Raw genomic sequence first — 25,771 nt, 5'->3', positions numbered from 1 at the left:
CCCACACCATCCACTTTCTAAGGTGATGAAACACTGCTATTATTTATTAAAATTAATACTCCTAATGCACTGCTTAATTGGTTAGTTTTCTGACTAATGATGTTCTGCAAGAATATAATTGTTTCCTAGTGAACAAAGCAGGTAACGGCTTTTTAAAACTTTCCAAGAACAACAAATACAGGCTCTGTACAAAAGAAACAGGATGGGTGGTTTTGTTTTGTTTTGTTTTACCAAGCTTAAAGCTTTCCTATTTTACCTATGGGAATAAACATTCATTCACTTGTTTGTCCTCTTGGAAAGTAAAATATTTCTTTGTAGTGTGGTGGGATGTTTCCTTTATCTCTTCATTAGCACCAGCTTACAGAAGCTTACTCTGAGCACTGCAGTGTCCTGCAGTTAGAGGCAAACAAGGTTTGCATTCCTGAGTTCAAGCAGTCCTTTACAGAAGGTTCTAAAGCAGGAGCTTAAGCATTATAAACAGAAATGTACAGTCAGCCACTGAGAAAAAAAAATGCATTATTCTACTAGTCTTAATTTTGTTGTACATAGTAGCATGGCCACAGATTTCTGAGAAATCACATTATAAAATGGGATCAAAGGACTTCACAGCATGCAACCAGGCATATGACAACAGCGATGCTCTCAGTCAAAAAGAAAAAATCATAATGCAACAACTTTGAGTACAGCCTCTACTTGGGCAACAGCATTAAAATGTGGAAAGGGGATGGCCCATAGAAAAGGGATGGCCCATGGAAAGACAAATATCTTATCTCGTTGTACCCATTTCAAACAGGCATCACACCCAAATCAGTAAGTAAGGAGGTGAAAAAAAAAAGCACAGTTGGGCAGTAGAGCATAAAAAGCGTAAGGACTCCCTAATCAGCAGCAAACCTGAGGGCTGTTTGAGAGTGAACATATAGTCAAATTAATAAAATGTTAAATATTAATGTTTCACTTCTACTAGTCTGTATGAACATAAATGGCTTTAACAGTGTTTGTCCTCTGGAAATGAATTATAGATGCTGTCACCCAAGACATTCACTCCTGGCTCTGAATGCAGATGTACATGCAGCTTATATGTCATCCTCCACATCCTCCGCAAGCCACACAAAGGTGACTCCAGCCATATCTCATTTCTCATAACTAGACAGTGGTAAAGTACTGAAAAATGCAGTTTTCCTCCACAGTTTTGCCAGATGTAGTTTACACAGTAGTTACCAGAATTAAAATATATCAGAACATCATCTCAAACCAGGCTACTGTTAGGTTTTTTCTTGTTGTTTGTTTGTTTTCAGAATTACAGAAGATATAAATGATATTGAAGTCTACAGTTTATCAGTATGGGTTTACTACTTTGCCTTCTTTGCCTTCAGTAAGTCAATACCTCACATTGCACATCAGCCCCTATCTCTTCATCTTCCACTGTAATCTCCATCTCATCCGTCTGCTTCTTACTGCAATAATCTCTCATGTAAAACATGTCATACACTTCTCCACTTGCCTTCTCTCTGTTCTAGCAATGCTGTTCTTCAGTGAGGGACACGATTGCATTTCTCCTCTCCTGTTGCTTTCCAGGAACAGTTTCACTGAGAAGACTCCCAGGCAATCAAACTGCCCCTTGTCAATCAGCAACCTGCAGTCTTGTAGCAAGTAGATGCATATATCTGATGGGGATGTCTTCTAGAGGACAGCAAGATCAGCTGGTTGGCAACATACAGCAATTACAGCTTGGTAGACATGCTACTCTGCAGCCTCTTCATGGGTTAAGTACACACTGTCCCGTACCTGCTCCTGTTCACAAAGAACTGCTTTGTGAGCTTACGTTTACACAAACCTGAACTACAAAAAGGATTGACAGACATAAATGCACAGTCTGGGCTGTGGCTGAGCTGAAGCACTGGAATTTAAAGCCTAACAGGAAGGAGCAGCTTTATTTAAGTGATTAACACAACTAGTGTCTTCATTGCTTGGAATAAAATACTGCTTGATACTTTGCAAGGTACCATGAGAAAGTATTGACACTGAACTTTCACAAAGAGGAAAAAGGACCCAAGAAGAAAATAATTTTTCAAGCCATTTGTCTTGGCAACAACACTACACCATTCAAAGACACAACCAGAATACCAAGAATTGGCAGAGATATTGACCATAGGAGAGCATCAGACTCAAGAGATGACTCAGAACCAACTTATTCAGCACAAGCATTTACATCTGCTACCTAGCCCTTTACTTCTACTTGAGCCAATGCCAATTTAGCATAGTCTTTCAGCATAGGCTCAAATCTTTTCATCACAATCTCTGGCATCAGAATTGCTGTAAAAAGTATTATTTAAGCATAACCCTTGGCTGTCAATATCCATTGTAAAAGATTCTTCTATTTATTTCCTTGAAAGTGAAGTGCCTTCTCCACTATCGTTATTTGACTGTCCCCTACCATCTGTGAAAGATTTCTCACCATATTCTTCCATAGCTGTCTCCACCAGGGAGCTACCTTCCAGACAGGCACATTTTTGCAGCATACCATGTTGGCCATTTGTACTGTTTGTACTGTAGAAACAGGCAGTTACCATTTTCCGTCTGTAGAGACTGGGCACCTTAGACATATGCAAGCTGGAAGTATTGCCATTTTTTGGCAGGAACATGTTCATCAGTCACAGCTGATTTCAAATCTAGAGAAAAATCATCTTTGCAGGATTTTCAGACAGTCAAAGATGTAATATCCATCATAAAGAAACAACAGGTGGTGAAGTAAAGGATGTCTCTAGCTTTGTAGACAACCACTCTGTCATTTGACTTTGTGTATAACTACAATGTCGTTTACCGGAAAGTTTGTTGCACCAAGTTAGAAAATTTCATAAGGAATACTTTGTCACCCATATCTGCCATCTTCTACTTGACTAGGATAAAATATCTCAAATTTAACACTACAGTCAGCGATCTTTAAGCTTTAAAAAGATTATATCCGTTTGGTTCCTGAAATATTTTTTAAAGGAAATTCATCCTAACATGACATTCAATGGCTTCTCCATGTTAAAAAGGACAGCTAAGGTTTCAATCACAGACTGCAACCCCTCCCCACAATTAAAATCTACTGTTATAAGAGTCTCAGGAAAGAAAAATTGTACTCTCTATTTCATCTGCATACTATGAAACCACTGACACTGCTGTTCTGTAAAGAAGACTTCCTCTAGTCTCTCTTTTCCAGCATCCTGACAGGAAAAAAAATAATGATTTTTTCCTACATTACATTTACAGGGTGACCTCTGACCATTTGAAATGAACACCCTTTGAACTGGCATTATTTTCCATTTGTGTGATACATACTCCAATGTTCCGTAAATTGCCTATGATAAACACAGCACACCAAAATCACTTTAGTGGCAATACCAGAATACTGTATACCAGTGAAAGACAGGAATAAGGAGAGAAGAATTACTATGGAAAGTCTCATAGCTTTTTTAAAGTTACGTAGGTATTCTTTATAATATGTATTTACTATTTTGCAAACTAAAACTACAATTATCTTTTGTCATGGAACTGCGCTTCAAGTATTTCTTCATATCCTTTATCAAGGAAAACGGCTCGTCATACAAGTATGCATGGAATAAATTCCATCACACTTTTTACAAAGGTTTTCCCACTGATGGTGTAACTCTGAAACTCTCATTAAATTTATTTTCAGAGTAGCCTCAGACTTGGCACTCTGGATATGTACATACTAATGTTCTTTTAATAACTTATTCATGTAACGGAAGCCTAAGGTATAGAACCTACACAATTATTAATAAAAAGTCACACCACACAGTCTGAATTGTTTCTCAAACACCAGAGATAAATCCAAAAGAACAATTGCAGCACAGGAACCAAGTTGCTGATTGCACAAGAACACTGTATTTCCTTAATAGAGCAACTCCCATAATAGCTCATGTTAGAGCTCTCATACCTGAAATATCTACCTGCATCCCTCACCTATTATGCTGTTTAGTGCATCAAGGTGAGAGACAGTGTTCGGTTAAGCAATCTTACCTTCTTCAGATCCCTTCTGCCATCCTCAAGAGCAAACAGATGGCTAACTATGACGAGCAGGCTCTACCCACATAGAAAATCAAAGGAAAACAAAGAACTACTCACTTTACAGTCACTGCTGCTCTTTGAGCTGTTCTGTGCACGTGGATGTCTGCCTGGCTTATGCTTCCATTTTTGGTGAACAGTACAGTTCTGGTCTTACCTGAACTCTGAAGGACAGATGGGAGCATGCTGTTCTGCGTGGTTCAGGATAAAGTAAAGGCAAAGACCATATATGCCTCTGCATGGCCTTTCATGCATAGAAAATTACTCCAGGTTTCTATGCAAGAGATACAGGTGCACACACCCTGACCTATGTGTAACGGCTTAAAGAGCTTCCTAGTTACACAACTGCCTTTTTTAAAAATAAATATTAAGAAAAAAAGAAAAAAAGAAGCAAGCTATTGGCTTAATTTAATTCAACTATACATTACCCGTATTTATAAAGCCAAAAAAAATCATGTTTGTTGTGTGTACAATGTTCCTCTTTGTGCTTCAAAAACATTATAAAGGTTCGTATCAACATATGGCAATACAATCAATGACAAATGCAAAATGCTTACGAATAACATTTTACTGAAAGACCATCTAGCAGCTTAGTAATACATAGCACATTCAACCTAGGAAACATCCTACAAGAGAAAAAAAAAATCCATTACCTTACAAGTCCTTACATCCCAAGCTTTAACTTCCGGGCTGAACCCTCCACAAACAAAAATATTTGAATCTGTAGGGTGGAACTTCAGTGCGCTGATCCTAAATTCATTTTTGCTGCTAAATATCTGCTTCCCTAAAATAAAGTGAGAATTGAAGATTAAAATTTGATCAGTAAATGAAAATAGTTATTAATTTCAACCAAGTTTCAAAAATACCTAGCTGGTCAAAAGTGAATATGTTTCTATTAACACATTTCAAGTGCCTGGGACTACTCTGGTTTCCTGAAAACACAAGATGGAACTCACTAATTTCCACCCACATGAAATCAATCCTGCTCATGGGCTTCTGCACCACCGATTGCTTCCTATTGAGAGGAGACAACGAGCGGTTTTGCACACGAAGGAGAGGAGCACCACCAAGGTCCCAGTTCAGTTGACAGCCAGGGCTCAATCTTCAAATCTAACATTTGAATGTTTTCCTGAGAGAAGCCATAGTCTTTTATCAGTGGGATGAAAATAACAACTAGAAGAAAAGACTACTGTCTGTATAGAAATCCCACATCCCAAACTATACTACAGTTCTTGGGTGGTTTACTTATATTTCTGTGAAGGGAGGAGCGAACCTTCATCTTGAAAGAAGGAAATAACTTGTACACCATCACATGAAGGCAATAGCTGTTCCCATGGATACTCTGTTCCCAACATTTAATTGTGCACACTAATCTTCACAGGATCCTGCAGTTAGTATCAACTGCATTTTACACTTTCAAAGGCAACAGAATTCAGCTACGTTAATTTATAGGACTTTTCCACAGTCCACTGCTTTTGTGCTAACAAATTCATGACATTAACATACATTCACTGAAATATTATTTTGAAATAGCAGCATGGACCAAGATAAATAAATTTACTTAGTTTCATAATTTCAATGTCCTTTATATTCTACATATCACATGTAAAGATCTACATTAAATAAAATTATTGCCTAAGCCACAATGAAGTACTACAGAAATAAAAAATAAAAAACAACACAAACATACTATGACAGAAGTTTCTTAAAATATTAATTAATCTAGATTTTCAGCAAATGAGAGTTGTCTTAAACTACTGAAAATACTTTAAAAAAATAGTGACAGGTATAAATACTTCCCAGTAGGTGGACAATACTGATAAGCATTCATATAGAATTTTTTCCTGCTTACTTCATGACTTGGAGCCAATTTATTTGGTTTCAACATCAGTTCCATTTTCCCCTTCTGCTGAAATAAGCTTACATAGTCAAGAGAATAAGACTTGTCAAATAATTTATTTATTCATTGTAAAGGAAAGAAGAGAAAGATTGTACTTTATGCATGTACACTTTGAGCTAGCATTGGCAGGAAAAAATAGATTGCAGGGAATGTAAGGGGGGAGAGGCAACTGTTGTTCTACATGAACATAGGGTTTTGTAGGTTATTTTTTCTTTTTTTTTTTTTTAATAGATTATCCACTGATTACCCATGCGATATCTAAACAGCCTCTCTGTCACAACTGAGGGGAAGACTTAATTCAGTCCCTAAAGTTCCTTCCCCAAAAGGAGAAAAAAGTCACAAGGGAAGCAGAGACCCTTCATACAAGTCGTGCAACAGTGACCATCTTTCGTCATGGGAGCTTTCAGCATCCTGACAGCTATGGCAGAAAAAACAAAGACTCCACAGGGAATGAAGAAGATATTAAAATCATCAGTAATAGGAGCAACAAGATATTGCTCTCATCTGTGCACCATTTGAAGGCTACAGAAAAGCCACATGTGCATGCATCTTACTCTGTCATCTAGAACTCTTGAGAAAACACTGAATATGCACACAGAGGCTCCCAGGTCGATTTAATAGCACTTTGCTTCAAAGGAATTTGGCTCTTACAAATACCTAGTTTAATAAACACTCTGGGAGTATAACCAATAAGTTTTTATGGTACTGCAGCCAGAAATTAGAAAAACAACAGCCTACCTGTACTAATCTCGTCAAGTAGGACATACAGCATCAGAACAAGCAGTCACAACTCTCCAGAAAGCGCATTGTCCAAACGGCGCTAGGTATAGACGTAAGAGATCCAGTAGAACTCACCACCTCACATTCTGAGAAACATTAATTGCTTACCTGACTTTACTAAGATCTGGTTTTACCTCCACAAGACTTATGAAAACTGCATTTTCTGTCTATAATGGATACATTTGTCTCACTATTTTGCTCTTTACAAATGCTGTAGCATTTTCTCTAGCCTAAGGCATGAGAAAGTCAAGTAAGACACAACCAAAAAGGATCTGCACTAAATATAAGATGCATTTCATCTACTGACTACAAGATCTGTTGCCTTTCCATAGAAAGAAATAAGATTGATTTGACACAATTTGTTATTAATTAGTCCATCTTTCAATCTCATCCCCAGCTACTTCCAAGTAATTTGGTCATTTGCCCAACATTTTCTGCAGAAACTTAAATTCTCTGATTCCCTACTTCATTTTCACCCATTTTAAAGATAGATGCAGTTACTGTGTTTGCCCTTTTCTTGTCATCTTGTCATCATTTGGTTATTTACCTTAAAGCTCTCAGTGACAGTCACTAATAGTCCTGAGATCATTATAGTGCAATTGTATGAATTCCACATTACAGTGTAATTGTACAAACAGAATTCATGCAAACAACATGAGCATCTTATTCTCCTCAACGCTCTTTAAGCTCCCCCCTTTTCTGATTTTGTGATTGTACCTTACTGTTTGATGCAAATGTCAACCACGCTACCTTTTCAACTGGTCTGAGTATCAATTGTGATATATTAACTTTAAAAGCTCAGGCTCTCTAATTAATCGTCTAAATTACACCTCTCAGTCTCATTCTTTCTCCTCTCAAAGTGAAATTTAATCAAATCTCTTTTTCTGGAAGCTCAGTGAACAGCATTCTGAAAAGTCTGGCACTATTAGGTGCATACGTGAATTTCATTCTACTGTCATGACACAGAAAATGAGAAAAAGACTGGAATGTAGAAAAGAAAAGCATGGGAGCAAATGAGAGCGTACTCAAAAGGGGAGAATCACAACAGGACAGAAAGGAAATTCTCCTATTGTTGAAACTGAAATTTATGCCCAATACACAGGACTGCTTGTCACACAAATATGCCTGAATCCTGCAACACAAACTTTCCTAACATTTATGTGACTACATTCCTCAAACTCTTTCCTTTTAGTTCTTAGATCACCAGGGCTGAATGAACTGCTGAGGCACAGTCTCTATGGTAATGAAATCTCTACTCCCAGTAATTTTTCAGAACCTCAATAACAGGAAAAACATCCCTCCAAGAGATGGAACACATCACTTTGGAAGATGATGTGGCAGAATATAGTTCACACAATTCAATATTTGAAAACTGTGAATTCAACTCTTACCCCTTTTTCTGTACAAATTTCATGTAGTGTGTTTTACTACTGAACTACACATGTAACTGTTGTGATGGAAACCAGCCCCACACCTTGGCAAGTCTACCTTTGACGGTTTCTGGAGATCCTGCTACACATTTCTAGTAATCTGTAGTTGCAATTACGCATATTGTTGTAAGTTTGTTAACATTAAATACATATTCAATGTTTTGGAGCCTTATTTTATATATTGCAAAAGATGTCCTTCTAGTAGAAAACTCCCATATCCATAAGAGAAAACAATGGGTGTAAATCAACAAGCTTGTATATATCTGCATTCTGTATGTATTTATTGCATTTTAGTTCCTACAGGTAGCATAACAAAGACTCAACCAACACACAGGCTGCAGAAAATTATATTTTCTGAAAATCGATTTGGCTAATTGAGGGAAAAAACATGTCACAGATCATTTTCCTCTGTGAGAAGTTGTTATTCCAAAGAAGAGAGCAAATGTTTCTCTCAATCTTTAATTTTCACAATTTCAATAACAATACCTACTACATCTTTGCAATGTGTTTTATATTCTTAAAGTGCTTTAATTCAATTCTTCACTCATTAAAGGCCCACCAGTAACATACACAGTATGAAAAAAGTCTTTAAAGCGATCTTGAACATATGTTTCTGCTCATTTCATGCTGCAACCTACTGTGAAACTGCTCAGCTATGAAATCAAATATTTTAAAGGCTATTTAACATTGTGAATTTTTCACAGAACATCAGCACAGTTAATGAGCACTGGATGCTTCTGTAACTGTGTTTAGTGGTCCTAAGGTTCACACCCCTACACGTATAATCCAAAACATTCACTTACTTACACTAATCAGTAAAGAAAAGTGAAGCCTAAAACTTACAAGGACATAAGAGTATTCTTGCAGAGTAGATTGGATTTCCCTACTGCGTTTACAAAAAGACATGAAACAATAAAAAAAAATCACCCTCATTACAGTCACAATACCTCTCTCATATGCAACAGTGAGAAGAAAATTAGATTGATCAGGTGTTATTTGTACTTAACAAATTGATGTTGGTTGTTACTTTTCTCTTTTATCTTGCCATGCTTACAGATTGTTTGGTTTTATCTCCAGGAATCTAAGTTATACCAACTACATGCATTTATTAATTTTTTCCCCTACATAGTCACAATTTTCAGGTGCTTAAAATATTAAATCCTTTTATCTTTGACCCTTGAAAACATTTCAAAAGTAATCTTTGTCTCTTTTTATTGCAAGGACTTCATACTAGTGAATATAAAAACTAAAATTCTGTTAAATCCTAGCTGGAGGGTAACCATTAAACTATGTTCAACATATAACTGCTAGATTTGGGGGGGGACTCTTTTGACCTCACAAAGATAACCGTGTGCATTCAAAAGAATGAAATGAAATGAAATGAAATGAAATGAAATGAAATGAAATGATCAATCCACTGGTCTTTTTTTCTGAGGTGTCATATAAAATATATGCATTAGTGAATATTCATGCACTAGCTACATAGTACTGGGAGAGCAAGTTAGGAATAGGAGGAGAAAGTCACAGCTCTCCTAAGGTTATGTTTATGTATGAGCACTAAAATTTGTATTTGAACAAACAGAATTACATTAACAATAATCATGTTATATCTATAGGACTAATAAATTAAAATAGAAAAGAAAATAGAAAAGCAAATGTAGGCCATCCTCTTGGAGATACAAAATGTGCCATTAACAAACTCTCAAAATAATTTAAAATAAAACAAATGAAAGAAAAAAAAATATTTAAGTCACCATACTATATATATATATATATATATATATACATGAAAATCCTTTCCAAGTCAACATCTTCATTTCCTGCCTATGGCAATGTGAAATCTTTCAAAATAGTTTAAATTCCCCATTATAGTTCCGAGGATGTTATATTTGAAACCAAGCTCAGTCTATGAACTAAAATACAACTGTAGCATTTGGCAACTTAGGAAAAGTGCCAACATTTGTTGGAACATTCCCTCTGTCATAATATTAAAGAATGAAAAGTGTCTATAATATGCAAATAATATTAATCCAGCCAATGTTCTGCCTATGTTGTTGTACCAATTCATTTGTGACTAATGAAAAATCCACTGATGAATAAAATATATTCCAAGAATAAAACGGTTATAAATAAATTTTTAAAATATATTTCCCCTTCTAAAGTTGGTAGAGATTCTCAGTTACATCTGGATGTAACAGATGGTAAATATCAAATGGACTTGATCTAGAATTGTTTTCAAAGCAAATTTTCTTGAAATAAAATGCTCAGTGCTCTCTGAATACAGCACTACTTGTTACTCTATGAACAACAAACTATCTGAACTGTCACTAGTAGAAAATGAATGTGAGTGTAGTGCAAGATGAACAAACCTGGGGAGTCTCGCTGGTTCATAGACTGCTGTATTAGTATCATTAGTATTATACTGAAACCTTTCAAAAGGTTTTAATTTTAAAATGAAAAATATATATGAAATAGGATGATAAAAAAATATATAAATTATTAGTCCTTACAAGGAAATCGCATTTTTGGATCTACTAATATTTACAAAACTCCACATTGCAGCTCTGAACTTGCCTCATGCTAACTGTAGCCACAGAACTACTCACATGAATAACATGTGAATTTCTTAAATATTTTATGCATATACTCTGCAGAATAGGTATAACAGTTTCCAAGAAAACTGTATGTATGGAAAATCTTACCTTGACAACCTGATGTTAGGATAATGGAAAATCATTTATGATAATAAATGATGATCTATAAAAACAGAGATTAGAAGACTTGACAACAACATCTAATTTCATATTCACTAAACCAGGGCAAGTTAACTCCTTGCATCTCATCATTTGAATTCTTTTCTTTCCCTGTCCTTCATTATAGCATCACGGAATTACGCAGGCTGGACCTCCGGGGATCATCTAGTCTAATCCCTTACTCAAAGCAGGTCTAGTTGCAGCAGGTTACTTAGGGACCAGTCCACTGCAGTGCTGAGTATCTCCAAGTACAGAGGCTTCATGGCCTCTCTGGAGAGCCCATTTTAGTGCTTGATGAACCCTGAGTTGAGCCAAAGTTTTCTGTGTTCCTACATTTGTTCTTTGCCTCCCATCCTTTCACTGTGCATCGCTCGGAAGGGTCTGGCACTGTCTTCTCTATGCATAATAATAAGATACTAAGCTGTATTTTCAACTGTTTTTAAACTTTTAAAAGTCATTTTCTTCAGATTGTTAGGTTTCTTTGGATGAAGGAGACATAGCAATTTCTGTAACACAGATGTAATATAGAAAAAATATACTGAAAAGTAAGATGAGAAAGATTAAACCTCAGCAAATGACTAGAAAACTGTTGAACCACAACAATGTACACAAGAGACGAGCACAAAGCCTTAAAGACAGAATTATTTATAAAATCCCACCAGCATGCATTTATTGCACTTAAACACATTGCTAGTTAGTTCAGTCTAGCAATGGAAGGTAATTAAGACCAAAGTCCAAAAAAGCATGTAAAAGTCCTCTGTGAAGGAACAGTTCTAACATCTATCTGAAGTTAATCAAAGAAGAAATCATCTTAGCACTGATGAAGAGTGAGAAGGAATGAATGATTCAGTGAACTGATGTAAATCAAAATATTATAGCTGCCTTAGTGTTTTTCAAATGGAAATGAGTCTTTTTATATCAAATTGATTTGAATTCCAGAGGCAAACTGCTTGCCCTGTTTCTCTGGAAAGAATTGACTGAAATTATGAAGAAAAAAAAAAAAAGAGAGAGAGTAACTTTACAAAATAAAATAGTTAATTCCTGCAAACATTATATATATATATAAATATATATGTACACGAAGACTGCAAAAGAAATCCTTAAGTAACTGTAAGAAGTTTTTGTCTAGGAGGATTTTCTCTTACATAATATTAAGTAAGTTGTATGCAAATATCCAGAGAGCAGAAATCCTATTCAGATTTCACAAATTTCACAAATTTCACAAAATAAAATGGCCTGGATGTGTATGAAATCACAGTAAAATTCTTATTGCTCATATCATACTTTTCCAAATCAGGTGAATATCACTGCAAGTCAGATCAAAAATCTGAATCAAAATACGAAATGCAGTTCACAGGAGCTAAAAGGAAGCTCGTGTCCTTAAAATAAGTCAATAATGAATACCTCGTATTTTCAAGGATTCTGAGAATTCTTTTTGCCTTTACACATACAGTTTACTTAAGCAGTTAGAAATACTACATAGCTCAGAGGTCAGTAAGGAAAGAGCCATTTACAAGCTTCTCTGTTTTGAAACTTGGTAACTAGAATTTGTTATTGCTGTCACTGCCTCAAATACTAGAAATACCTTCTTTCAAATGAAGCACTACAAACAAAGGCTACTATTCCATTACTGGATAGTTATGTCTGAGAAATTTTCAAAATTAAAATATATCATTGCTATTACTTCTGGAATTTGTTCCATAGTTTTATAAAGCAAGACTTTCCCCCAGCAACTCCTTTCAAATGGCTCAGACACGTAAAATGTATTCTACCACTATAAATCCCTTGAATAGCCTTTCTGTTTAGAATTTATAACCACTTGAGTCAAAAATTAACTCCACTTAGATTAGTAAGTTTCAGTTCTATGTGAGACTAGAAATGAGAAGATTGCTACAATGAAGACTGAAAATAAAAAAGATAAAAAGTCTAATAAAATTAATGGCTGGGTGTATTAACCTCATGTAACACTACTACACAAGATATATGAAGTTCTTCTCACTGTTACAAAGCCTGAATATTCTGAAAACATCAATATTCCATAACTGTGTCACATGTTTTACATTCTCAAATTACAACATTTCCCTTCCAGCCATCATTGAATTTAAATACTTCTGGTATGACAAATCTTAAGAAAAATAAATTCCTAGAGCATGGCAGAGAATCCTGTATTGATGTGAACAATATTCACAAATTTCCTTGGCCACTTTCCCAGTCTATCTGAATAGGATTTCTGCTCTCTGGATATTTGCATACAACTTACTTAATATTATGTAAGAGAAAATCCTCCTAGACAAAAACTTCTTACAGTTACTTAAGGATTTCTTTTGCAGTCTTCGTGTACATATATATTTATATATATATATAATGTTTGCAGGAATTAACTATTTAAAAAATCAAGTAGAAAAAAATAAAATTTCATCTCTTCGATTGCTGCTGAACTATCTGAGGCCTCATCCTGTATTTATAAACACAGAGAGGTATCCTGTTATGAACGGCCCCAAAGAACTCCACTGGATGAATGCTGATAACATAGATAAAGAAGAGAAGTAATTCTGATAGAATTACTTTGGCTTGTGAAGGACACGTGGAGAAATAGAACATCCAGGATGTCACTCACTGAGGTCACAACAATCAAATCCCAAACAAAATTCACAACTGCATCAAAACAACACAGGTTCAGTCTCAGGGACTGAGAACACCTGGATAAGCTTGAGAAGTGGGCCTCTATGAACCGAATGAGATTCAACAAGTCCAAGTACAAGGTGCTGAACCTGGGTGCTGGCACACTCAGACACGAGCACAGACTGGGAGGACTCATCAAGAACAATCCTGCAGAGAAGGACTTCAGGAGTCTGGTAGATGAAAAGCTTGACATGAGCCAGCAGTGTGTGCTTGCAGCCCAGAAGGCCAACGGCACCCTGAGCTGCATCAACAGAGAAGTGGGCAGCAGGGCAAGGGAGGTTTTGTCCCCCTCTGCTCTGCCCTTGTGAGGCCCCACGTGGAGCCCTGCATCCAGCCCTGGGCCCACCAGCACAAGAAAAATGTGGGCCTGTTAGAGCAGGTGCAGAGGAGGGCCACAAGGACGATCAGAGGACTGAAGCACCTCTCGTTTGAAGACAGGCTGAGAGAGGTTGGGACATTCAGCCTGGAGAAGAGAAAGCTCCAGGAAAACCTCATTGCAGCCTTTCAATACTTAAAGGGGACTTATAAAAAAGATGGAAAGCAGCTTTTTACTTGGGCAGATAATAATAGGAAAAGGGGGAATTGTTTTAAACTAAAAGAGGGGAGATTTAGATTAGCTGTTAGGAGGAAATTTTTCACTCAGAGGGTGGTGAGGCACTGGCACAGGCTGCCCAGAGAAGCTGTGGGTGCCCCATCCCTGGAGGTGTTCAAGGCCAGGCTGGATGGGGCTCTGGCCAAAGTGATCTGGTGGGAGGTGTCCCTGCCCATGGCAGGGGGTTGGAATTGGAGGATTTTTAGGGTCCCTTCCAACCCAAGCCATTCTATGATTCTATGAACACAGTCCTTGAACTGTGAGTGGAGTTGTTGACCTTGAACTGTGAATGGGAATGTTGAACTCACATCAGAATTTAAGTTTCTATACTCTATAATTCTATAAGTTAGCCATATGTATAACAGTTACTGAAGTCAACCTGAAGAGGTTCTGCAAACACTTTAATGAATGAGTATAACAGAGCATAAAAAATACGCAAGTTTCATTCTGTTCATTTATGCAGTATCTGAAAACAGAAAATGCATGTAATCATCAGGTTAAAGATATTTCAGTCTTCTTAAGTATCTCAAACTACCCTTAATTGCTGAGTAATTTTTAGTGGAGACGTTTCAAGAATTCTAACTTTGATCTATAGATTGTATCTGTGGTTTCAAAAGAAGAATAATGCTAATGAGATCCAAAGTTAATGGTATTCAACAAAGGTAACAAGTAGGGCTGAAATGTACTGGAATGTAGCCTTTACCTGTCTCCACATCTGTTAAATGCAGCATGGAGTCAAAGCCCCCACTGAGGATCCTTCGTCCACAAGATGACCACTGAGCAGCTCGGACAGCACAGGAGTGACAGGAAAATGTTTTCAGACAACAGCCTGTGTCTACAGCATCCCATATCTTAAAAAGAAGGATAAGGACAACTTTAATCATAAAGAATGAGAATAATTTTTTCAATGTACTGATAAGTAGTTAGAGCTAATCATCGTCTAGCTGAGAAAGCTTTGCATTCTGAATGCATATCTGCTAAGCTGTAAATATCTGAAATAATTGCGTGGTTGATTAGAATTAGGGCATTTTATTAACAAGGCAGAAATCAGTAATACATTTTCATGACTTGTATTATTTATTGAAATAACTACTTTCCTCTCAACGGCAATTCATGTTAAACTTTTCCATTCATGTTTCTGCCATGCTTCTGTGCAGGGATGCATCAAATATACTTTCTCTTTAAATCACTCTTCCTTCCAAAATTTTTGCCTCTATCAGAGCTTCCTTTCTATCAACAAAGAGGAATCCCAGCGGATTACAGCTTCCACATCTGCCTATAGATAGGCTATTATCATATCTCTCAGTCTTGCAGTTTGTAATTTTAAGTAGAATTTTACCTTAACTCCACTGAGGAGTCAGATAAGAATATCATCATATAGCTACATGGAAAGGACTGGTCTGAATACTCTCATTTTTCAGTTTCTTTTGGACTGAATTAGGTCAATGCTCAGCACTTCTGAAAATGCACTTCTACTAGTTATCTACTTAAGCATGTAACAACTAATGTTTGCAGCATATAAATAGTTCAGATCATATTTTTTAAAGCATTTTTAAAGAGAAAGGCAATTGTTTCCAACTAGGATATTTTAGAAAACAGGTACTAGCTTTAATTTTAATTTAAATTACCAAATGTGGTTTGCAATAATCAACACCACATCATTTTTGCAGTGCTCTTTATGTCATAGTTTTAAGAAAAAATGGAAGTTTAGCAACAAATGACCGAAATAAAGATTCAGTATGCTCATCTTTGTCAGAAGTAAGCTAAGTAACCACATTACTTTCCTGATGAATATTCTATTTCAGTAAATGTAGGTCATAAAATATCTTATAATTGTGTGATACCCTATAATACCTGTTGTTTGAATTGTTTAATAAAATACATAAATGTTACAACCATACTGGCAAATCTTCCATTATATTACTTCTAATATTAGTAGTACAAATAAATCAATGCTTTTATAGTGCTTCATGACAAGTTTATTGCCATATCTGTCAGAAAGTAAAACCCAAGGCAATTTATTGCTTTGAAGTCACCATTTCAGTTCACTGTACTTGTCTTGGTGATCAGTCATTTTCATCCTTCAAAAACTAGCAAATTTTAAATAACACTACTTGTGAGATTAGAAAGCTATTCTGAATTTTGCCTATTCTAATTAACTAAATTTTAAGATTGTTCATATAATGCTGGGAACAGATTAGGCAATTTACAAACAAAAAAAAAAGATTTTTTTTTTTAAGTGAAATCAAATTCAACCTTTACATATGTCTACATGGAGCAGTGAAGTCAGTGTTAAGATACAATTGACTGTATGTCTGTGCTTTAAAAGATGTTAAAAACAAAAACAATTCACTAAATGAGGAAAAAAAAAGTAAGTAGGTGTGTATTTGTGGCAACAGCACAATTCACAGTACAGGAGAACATAAGCAGGAAAGCGGAAATCAAGACTTCTGGTAATGTATTTTTATTTTGAATTAAAATTTCTTCTTACTGGACAAAAAGGACTTGCTGACAATATCATTATGAGATAATCCATACTCAGAAGACAACACTACATTACAGAGAATTATTTCATCAAAGGATCTTCTAGCACAGAGCATAATTCTGCAATGCAAAGCAACCAATTACCATTAATTACATGAATAGTCAGTTAAGTCTGTAAGCATGATGGCAGTATCCTAAGTATTCTACCCTGTGCACAAGAAAACAAATCAGGAAAATTTAATATTAAGCTGGTTTTGAAAGCAAGTTTTTCTCCTTTAATGAGTTTTAATGATTATTTCAAGCTTCACAGTATTAAAAAAGGGTTAATTGTGTCTTGGAGGGGTTGAGAAAGCAAATGAATCAAGATGAAAGGAAAAACAGGTGGTACATGCTTCAGATATTTTTCTGTCATGTTTTAGTGATTAAGTATGAAAACTCAATTTTTACAAGAAGGATGAAGTAAAGCAAGATCAACAGCACTTCTTAGTTCCAGCTCGATTTTTAAAAAGCTGCATAAATGGAAAAAGTGCACCTTATAAAGCTCCACATTTCCCTCCAAGGATTTCCTTTCAAGTCTTTTGTCTGATGAATGTAGCACGTGCCCTGCTGCAAGGACAGTGTGCACTGTATCCCCAGAACAATTTCTGTGTTTTAAGTTTCAATATCCATCTTCCACAGGAAAAGGGAAGCTCTACTTGCTATTTGCGAGAAGTGATATTTGACATTTAAAGTTAGATCCTCAGCAGTCACATAAGGGACACAGCCATGCTCATAGAATGTCACATAAAGGTGTGGGATATTGCCAGGCTTGTCGATGTCAAAATACCTAAATCAGCAGAGAATTGCTGAAACTGGGCTTGAGCAGGAATGTGCGTTGATTAACAGGCATATCTTGCTCATCTGGTCAAAGAGCACGACAGATGTTGGAGGTCTGCAGTTGAACAACAGGCCCAGCAAATACAGCAATTAAGCGATGTCTGGGATGAGACGGGAGGCCTCACAGCCTGACATTTCAAGTAAAGCTGGGAAAGCAACCTGTCTGTGTAAGGAACACCCCCTCCTCCTCTTTTCTTCTTGATCAAACAACGCAACAAGCCCTGGTGAGAGCCGATCAGCACACAATAAATGACTTAGTCCCACCTCACCAGAAGTATAAATCTGGTATTCAGAAACCTCTATTTTTGAGGATGATAACTCCAATTATCAGACATGTCAACAGGCCTGGACCTCTCTCTCTCCCAAGTAGGGATGTCTCTTTGTTAAGACTCACCTCCAACTCTAACAGATGTTACCCGGGAAAATACTGATAACTAAAGCGCTGAACAATTAACTCAAGCTTAATCTTTGCAGTAAGTGAATTTATCAACATATGTAATATCTGTAATATCTGTTGCCTTAATAAATTACCTATCTTTTCAAAGTTATGAAACTGCCTGAGCAAAAATTCTTGGTAGGGCTCTGAAACAGGCAAATGTTACCTCTAATAAGTGGCTATACACATAATCCTTTATATTATAAACCATTGACCGAGTCTGGGACTAGGATTGGATCCAGCTGCACCTAGGCTCCTCTCCGAGAAGGAGTTTAGAAAGCAAGAAGGTCCTTTCTGAACCTCATGACTCAATGGGAAGGCCTCCCTCAAAAGGTGAGCCATTGAATATCAAGAAACAAAAGTGTTTGTAGCACTGAAAACAAGACAATTAAAGACCAAGCTATGCACTTTCTGTACAAATAAGAGATTACTAAAACACGGGAGCTATGAGTGCTCAACTGTAACAGCATATGTCCGTCCCAAGTGACAAAAACTCTTCTGTGCCTTGAAGTGATAGAGATGTTAACCATATCGTGTCCATAAACGGAGAATCTACTGCATTTCATTACAAAGGAAAGATGTTTCAAATCCCATCAAAGGATCATCACAAGGAAGCCATCAAATTTACATTCTTAGCATGTCTCTTAAGTACTTCTCCATTCCTGTGATATGGTATTTCTACTGCTTTATCACAAAAAGGAAAAAAATGTGGCTAGAGGGAGTATACCACATACCCCATGACAAGCTTCAGGTGAACGCTTGCTCTGTAGCTGGTGCATATTCTGTATGGGCAGCCACCATCATTAAAAAAGAAGGGGGACTGCAAAGGGATGAGTCTTTTGCAAGCAAGTTCAGTTCTCTTTGCCAAACACTCCAATGCCAGATTAACAGATAAACAGGATGAAGAGCATTTTAGGTTTTTTCTTTCAACAATCTAAGATTCAAGAATAACTTGTGTGTACATTTTTTCCTAGACTTACTTTCTTGACTTTTTTGATATACTGGCTCTGACAGGATGGAGCAATAAGCCTGGAATGAAGTTCTGAAAGACCACATGACCATAACCAACAAAGCTGGTTACAGAGCTGGTAACAGAGAGAATCCAGCATATGAAGCCTGAACCTGGAAGCACGTTCTCTAAATTACCACTGTAATAATAACCACACACCAATAAGCCAGTGTAGAGTGTGACAATTCTGCGAGGAATATAGAACTAGATTACAATATAGACACTGGAGTTCAATGTCAATTTTATTTCAGGGCCTAGTACAAGTTAGAGTACAAGAGAGTCCCCTAGGAATAAGGGCTACTAAAAACAACTTCTTCTGAGTGAATGAAGTTGAAGACAAGCCCTCCTTCTCTGCCAAAAAGGAACATGAATTACAGACTCTTTCCCAAAAGATCCCAAACTCCTTCTAAATGACATCTACGTACAAGCTCAGAAAAAGGATAGTCATATGACTCTTTAATTTAAAAAAATACTATTGCAGAACTACAGCTTTAATCTTAAATTGTTTTTAAGAAGTTTTAAGCATCTTAGAATTACTTGGAAAGTTGTATTTTAAATACCAAAGTTTGCTGAATTCTAGGCACACCTAGTAATATGAACCTTTAAAATAAATTTTATAAAATAAACACATAGATCTATACGGAATAAAGGCTCACATATTCAGTACATAATAAATTACTCAGGTAGAGGGAGATAGCTCATTAAAATACACAGGCTGAGATATACATCTTCCTTCATAGGCATTTAAACATGTGTATTAAGTATTATAGGACTAGATGTTATCATGCATCTGCCTGGAAGGACAGATTTATACTCAATTATTTTTACCAAGAGATCAGTTGTTTTAACTATTGATGCTTGCCTCCAAAACTCAGTTCTTACTGACGGTCAGCATGGTTTCTAGATAAAATATTAAATTCTCATCAAATCTGAAGTTGCTTTTTTATGTTGTGATGTCAGATGCAATTTTAATTGCTGAGCTAAAAAGTTGAAAGTACACATTTCAGCCTGCTACTCTGAAAATACTGTTTATTGCCACATTTTCAAGCAATGTTTTACATTATATACAGAAACCAGACAATCCTTCCCCTTAGCCAAGAATCCCCAAAACAGTGATATATGCAACTGCTACAAGGAAAAAGGCACACAGCTATAATCTCCTTCAAATCTATAGTTATTAACAAATGAATTCTCCAATATTCGAAAGAATATTTGAGAGAAACAGCCAAGACTCAAAGCTTTGAAATTAGCTAGTTATTTTCAAAGATTTTCTTCAATGCATTTCTGGCATTAAGGTATCATGAACACTTTAATTGCATTTTTTTTTCCAATTTTATTAAAATTGGCTTTAATGTGTCAAGCTGGTTCATATTTCAGTATTAGCTCTTACTCTTTTCTACTTTGCTATTTATAAAATTGTGTTTCCATTTCTTTTCCGCGGACTGCTTTCATTTCTTTTCCTTTTCTGTTATAGAGAGCATGGTGATTACATGTTTATCTGCTAGGATTAATATACGGGGCCAAAATGGCAGGTACAAACAGCCAAGTGACAAAATTATAGTAGTGATTTCTTTTAAAAAGCAATTTTCCTTTTACTTTCTCTGAGGCATGTTCTATTACAATTGCTCTTTCACGTTCTTCATCATATTTGGAAATAAATGCATTGGAAGTTGCTTGCTTTCCTGTATCATTTAGGAACATTGTGAAAATGGTGCAACCAGCATTTTAGGTAATATAACCAGACCTCCTCACACTCAAGATCAAAAGTCATAAAAGTCGCAAATCATATAAGCAACTAAACAGTATAACAGAAGAGATTTATTACAGATGGTATGTTTCCAGATCCTGTTTTCTGACTGAAATCTTTCAGGAAAATAGTCCCTGAAAATAAAGTACTTTGGGCTGAAGATAATAAAAATTCTCTTGGTAAATCACAAAAGAAAGCATGAGAGGGCAAGCATTTGATAAGCAACTAAATAGCAGGGACAGAAGAACATGCAGGGTTCTCCTTTACTATCAACTGGGACACAGAAAAGAGGCTTTTGTCTCACTGACAAACTAGGCATTATTTCCTGGGGGGGGGGGGGGGGGAACACAGCATCATAAGCAGAGTAAAAAAAATAATGTGAGAACTAATCTAGCATATGAGGACTGATGAATTAGGAATTGAGTATGCCCCTTTCATTGCTGCTCTATGATTATCTATAATGTGCTGGCCTCCAAGCAAATTAGATTGCCAAAAAGAAAACATAGTCACCTTACTTTTAGAAAGAGAAAGGTACATCTATTCAAATAGACAGTCATTAATTGCACGGTGAACCCACGAACAATGATTCAATTGTGATAAATTAGAGGTTGGAAGCAAGTACTAGGTATTAAGTTGTACACATATTAAATTTGTATGCACAAAGTCAAACAGCAGAGTCAATCAGGAATACTAAACAATAAATTAATTTCTGGACCATGTATAACAAAATTAAAAACTTTTAATGGACTGATTCAAAATAATTTCAGTGGATAATCCATATTGAAAAAAAAAACAAACCTCCTCCAGTTTAACCACTTTGTGCCATTCTTCCATAATTACCAACCTCCTCTATCAATGGCTTCCACTTTGTGAATGACAAAAATTTTTTTCCAACATACATTTTTTCCAACATATATAAAACTAAATATGAAGTTTTAGTAGAAGTTAAAATTTGTTAAACGCTTAAAAGGCAAACAGAATGGATCACCATTTTTTGCACTTGTGTCTAAACTTGTCCAACTATGCAAAAACTAAGAGCTAAGGAAAAAGGTCCAGGAAAAACTAAGAGTCAACTTCCAGCTTAGTGTATAACAAGTGTTAATAAACTTATTTTCAATTAAGTAGAATGCAAACAGAGGTTCAGATTGTTATACAGAATCTGATTTATGACATTTAAGGGTATACCAGCTTAATGTGTAAGCCAAGGGTCCCAAAAAAGAGCTTTTCAGCAGAATTCTGTAAAGCTAGAGAAAGCTAGCACATTTTCAGATGTGATGAACACTTACTCCAGCAATGTTTACAAGTGTGCTAGGGAACATATTTTAAATGACATCCATTTTCCTAATCTAGACATGGTGTAAGAAGCATATATCAGTGCTGTCATTTGAGTAAGCACTTAGCAAATTTCACTAGTGTTGTTCTTGCAGCAGATGAAATTCAAAAGACAATTCTCTTATAAATCAAATGTATAGGACTAGTGGCTGATAAAAAAAGAGACAACTTTATTATTGTTTTAATATCCGATTAAGAGTTTGTGTTTGGATAGTTTATTACTGAAGCACCCTCACTATTGTAGAAATACGCAGAATGGAAAGTAGCAAAATATGACAAATTAAATTAGCTGAGACAGTTACCATAAGGTCCCACATCATTTTTCAACAAAAAGTTTAATATTAAAGTGTTTCAAATACATTTATCAAATCAATGAGATGGAAAATCTTCTCCTTACAAGAAAATGGAACAATACATTAGATATCAATGTAGGTCTTACTCTGCAGAAGATTTTATTCAGTCAGAAGCATTTTTAGTTACCATAAAAGTAGCACATTGCTAACTTGGTTAGCAGTGCTGTTAGAAACTAGTCAGCGGTATGAAAACTGATTTGCAAACTTGTCAACAAGCTTTAATCATGGTGAATATCCAACAGGGGCAGAGTTAAGTACAAGCAATATATCTAGCTTCAGGAGGTAGAAAAATATTCTTCTGAGTACCCTGGTTACAACATCCAGGATTAGAGAACTCCAGTGTTGCAGATTACCCAGATCTCATACTTAAAAACAAATAATTGATTTAGATGAAATCATACAAAACAAGAACTGCAAAGACTGTTTTGCACATATAAAATATGTATGCACGTATCTGCAAATATTATATATATACACATATAAAAATATGAAAAAATCCCCATTCCTGTCTTTACTTCTAGTATTCTTAGTTTTGTTACACTAGCTTTCTTCTTTGGAACTTAAGAATAGAATCTATTTTTAAAAAGAAGTATTTAAACTTACACTATTGATGCCAATAATATAAAGCCATGATTTATTTTTCTACAAACTTGCCAGCAATTCAATGATAATTTCAGCTGAACAGTGATGTATTTAAAGATTTCCAGAAAGCATCCAGTTAGCCCAGGAACTGCCAGCATCCTTCCTGAAGCTCTGCCTATCCTAACCTTCAGGGCACCACTGATGTGATTACAGCTCCCAAGCAGCCCAAGGACGTACAGAAACATGAGCAATGTGGAAATGATGATCTGGAGTCCTATCACCTACTAGACCAGAAAGACCAAAAGAACTCAAAGCATAAGAAAGTTAAATCAGAGGCAAAGTTACATCTTACTGAAGTTGGTGAATGTGTTACAACTGCCTTTCATTTGGGTTAAATACGAGAAATCTGGCAAACAACCCAAAAATTACTCATTGCTGCCTAGATTAAGGACATCCATTTTGATCACAGAGCTCAGTTACCTGGATGAACAGTGCCGCTGTTTGTATTTAATAGAAATACTTGTACATGAAGGGAAGAGAGAAGTCCTAGAAAGCTTTAAATGCCTCAGCCAGAGAAGTATGGACATTAAACACACGGAAGCTTTGGGTCAAGGGACTGTCTGAAAGTGATTTATTGTTATTAAAAGTGTCTCCTGTTCTTTGAACCTCTCCTGCATTTGAAAAAATATGTCTATACATTCTAGGAAAATGAATAAAAATAAAACAAATAGAGTCTCCCTGTAAACCCGCCCCCCCCCCCCCCCCCCCCCCCAAAAAAAAAAATCAATTCCTCTGAACTGCAAAGGAAGAATTTTGTAAATTGCAAAATTTTGGTTAACTCTTTCCTCCCACAGAAACTCAGCAGCCCTTTCCCCAAAGAAGATTCCATAACTGCTAGTCGCTAAGCTTCATTCAGGCATTTTTGCCGTTAGCAGGAAAATAAAAACTTAATCAAAAGCGTGCTATGAGCTGCCAGTATTTTGTAAAATTAATTTAAGAAATCACAAATAGACTAAGATAAAACATTGACATTTTCAGCTGGCAAGTGAACAGACAAAAGAATTAAGTAGAATTCTGTAAAAACAAAATACAACCAAACCCCCAAACTGCTATGTCAAGAATTATTCATCTTTTCATACACAACATGGGAATGTTCTCAGTAAAACCTTAATAATGAGAGCTACTATCCTGAGTTTGTTTGTTGGCCATCTACTCTTGGAGATATACTTAACAATTCCATACTACAAAAACAGACTTGCAGCACAAGGAAAATTTGACCAACTGATTGAAACTGAAAACATAAATAATTTTAAAATATATAAACTGGCTGAGATTTTGCCACTATGTATAATTAATACAGCCTCCGTGGGAGCCTTTAAAGTCAAAACTGGCAAACAGAGCTCTTAAGAAAATTGTAAATCAAAAATGTGTAATGGTAAGAGACTGAACAAGATTAATATAACCATTACGTATTTAATTTACTTTGCAAATTAAATTTTATGTTGCAATTGTTCCAAAAACTAAAGTATAATCCTATGTGCTGTATTTTTGTCAGAATAAATAAATTTTACCTGCAAATAACATTTGTATCCATCTTCTTGATTTAGAAATGGAAAAGTAAAGAAAGCATTGCAACTAGTGAGTTCCTATTCTTGGATAGTGTTTGTGCCTGTAATTACAAAAAGACAGACAAGATGGGAAGCTGGGATAAGACATTTCTTCCACTTAGTGGTTTGCAATATTAATCATATGCATTAATTATATGTAGCTCCTGGACAAATAAGCTCAATCCTCCAACTTCTCACAGCCCTCTCCTAGCCAGTCCTTCACTTGAAGGACTTTTTGATAGCACACACTCACACTTTTCTTGTCCACGTGAAATGCTGCTAAACACTTACAAGTAATACATGCCTACATGTTGCAACATGAAATATGGGAATACTAATACTATATTTAAACTCTTGATTAAAGTAAAAAAAAATAAATGGTAGAGTTCTACATAGTTATTCAGAAATAAGCCCTGTTGACTTTATAAATTGAAGCTGCAGATCAGAATTAGAATCACAGAATATCCCAAGTTGGAAGGAACCCACAAGGATCATCGAGTCCAACTCCTGGCTCCACACAGGACCACCCAAAAATCAGACCATGTGTCTGAGAGAACTGTCCAAATGCTTCTTGAGCTCCGGCAGGCTCAGTGCTGTGACCACTTCCATTTTAAACCTTTTTTATTATTATTATTTTAATAAAGGATGTTTGCTCAAAAGTAACAGCCTTCACACAGTAAAACTGTGATGAAAATGAAATAAAGTAGTCAAGGTACGAACAAATTCAGGATGAAAACCTGGACTGTCAGGTCTTTTAGGTAACAACACAGATAAAAGTTTCAGCATTATTCAATACCAGTTACTACATCTGAGTGTTTTCATGACATGGCAATCCATTGTAAAATTTTATTTTTATTATGGCATATTTGTAGATGTGACTGCTGAGTTGAAGTCAGGCCAGATTTATAGCAAACTATTTCCATTCAACACCTGGGGCTTCACCAAAAATAACAAAGCTGGGTAGGCACATTCTTTAAGACTATTTGCACAGAACAATACAAGCACTGGATATGCAATAATCTTCTTTGCAACATCTAGCTTCAGAGTCACGTATACACATGAAATAAACATGAGAAATGTACTTCTTCCAGACTGGAAGCCAAAAAAAAAATCAATACACATATTATTGTTATTATG

At 35.9% G+C, this 25,771-nt stretch overlaps 1 protein-coding gene across 2 annotated transcripts in view; it reads right to left on the bottom strand.

The window, feature by feature from the left end:
• Window positions 1-25,771, bottom strand: part of WDR25 (WD repeat domain 25) — a 64,970-nt gene that overhangs the window by 15,548 nt on the left and 23,651 nt on the right. For both annotated transcript variants that reach the window (XM_083840132.1, XM_083840131.1), the window contains exons 3-4: window positions 14,912-15,059; window positions 4,725-4,855 (exon numbers count right to left, since the gene is read on the bottom strand). In XM_083840132.1, coding sequence (XP_083696258.1) covers window positions 4,725-4,855; window positions 14,912-15,059 — 279 coding nt within the window. The remainder of the gene's footprint in view (window positions 1-4,724; window positions 4,856-14,911; window positions 15,060-25,771) is intronic.

Source organism: Anser anser, assembly GCF_964211835.1.
Source record: "Anser anser genome assembly, chromosome: 5".
Lineage (NCBI taxonomy): Eukaryota > Metazoa > Chordata > Aves > Anseriformes > Anatidae > Anser > Anser anser.
Note: the sequence above shows the minus strand (reverse complement) of the source record. Positions and strands in the feature narration are given on the sequence as shown.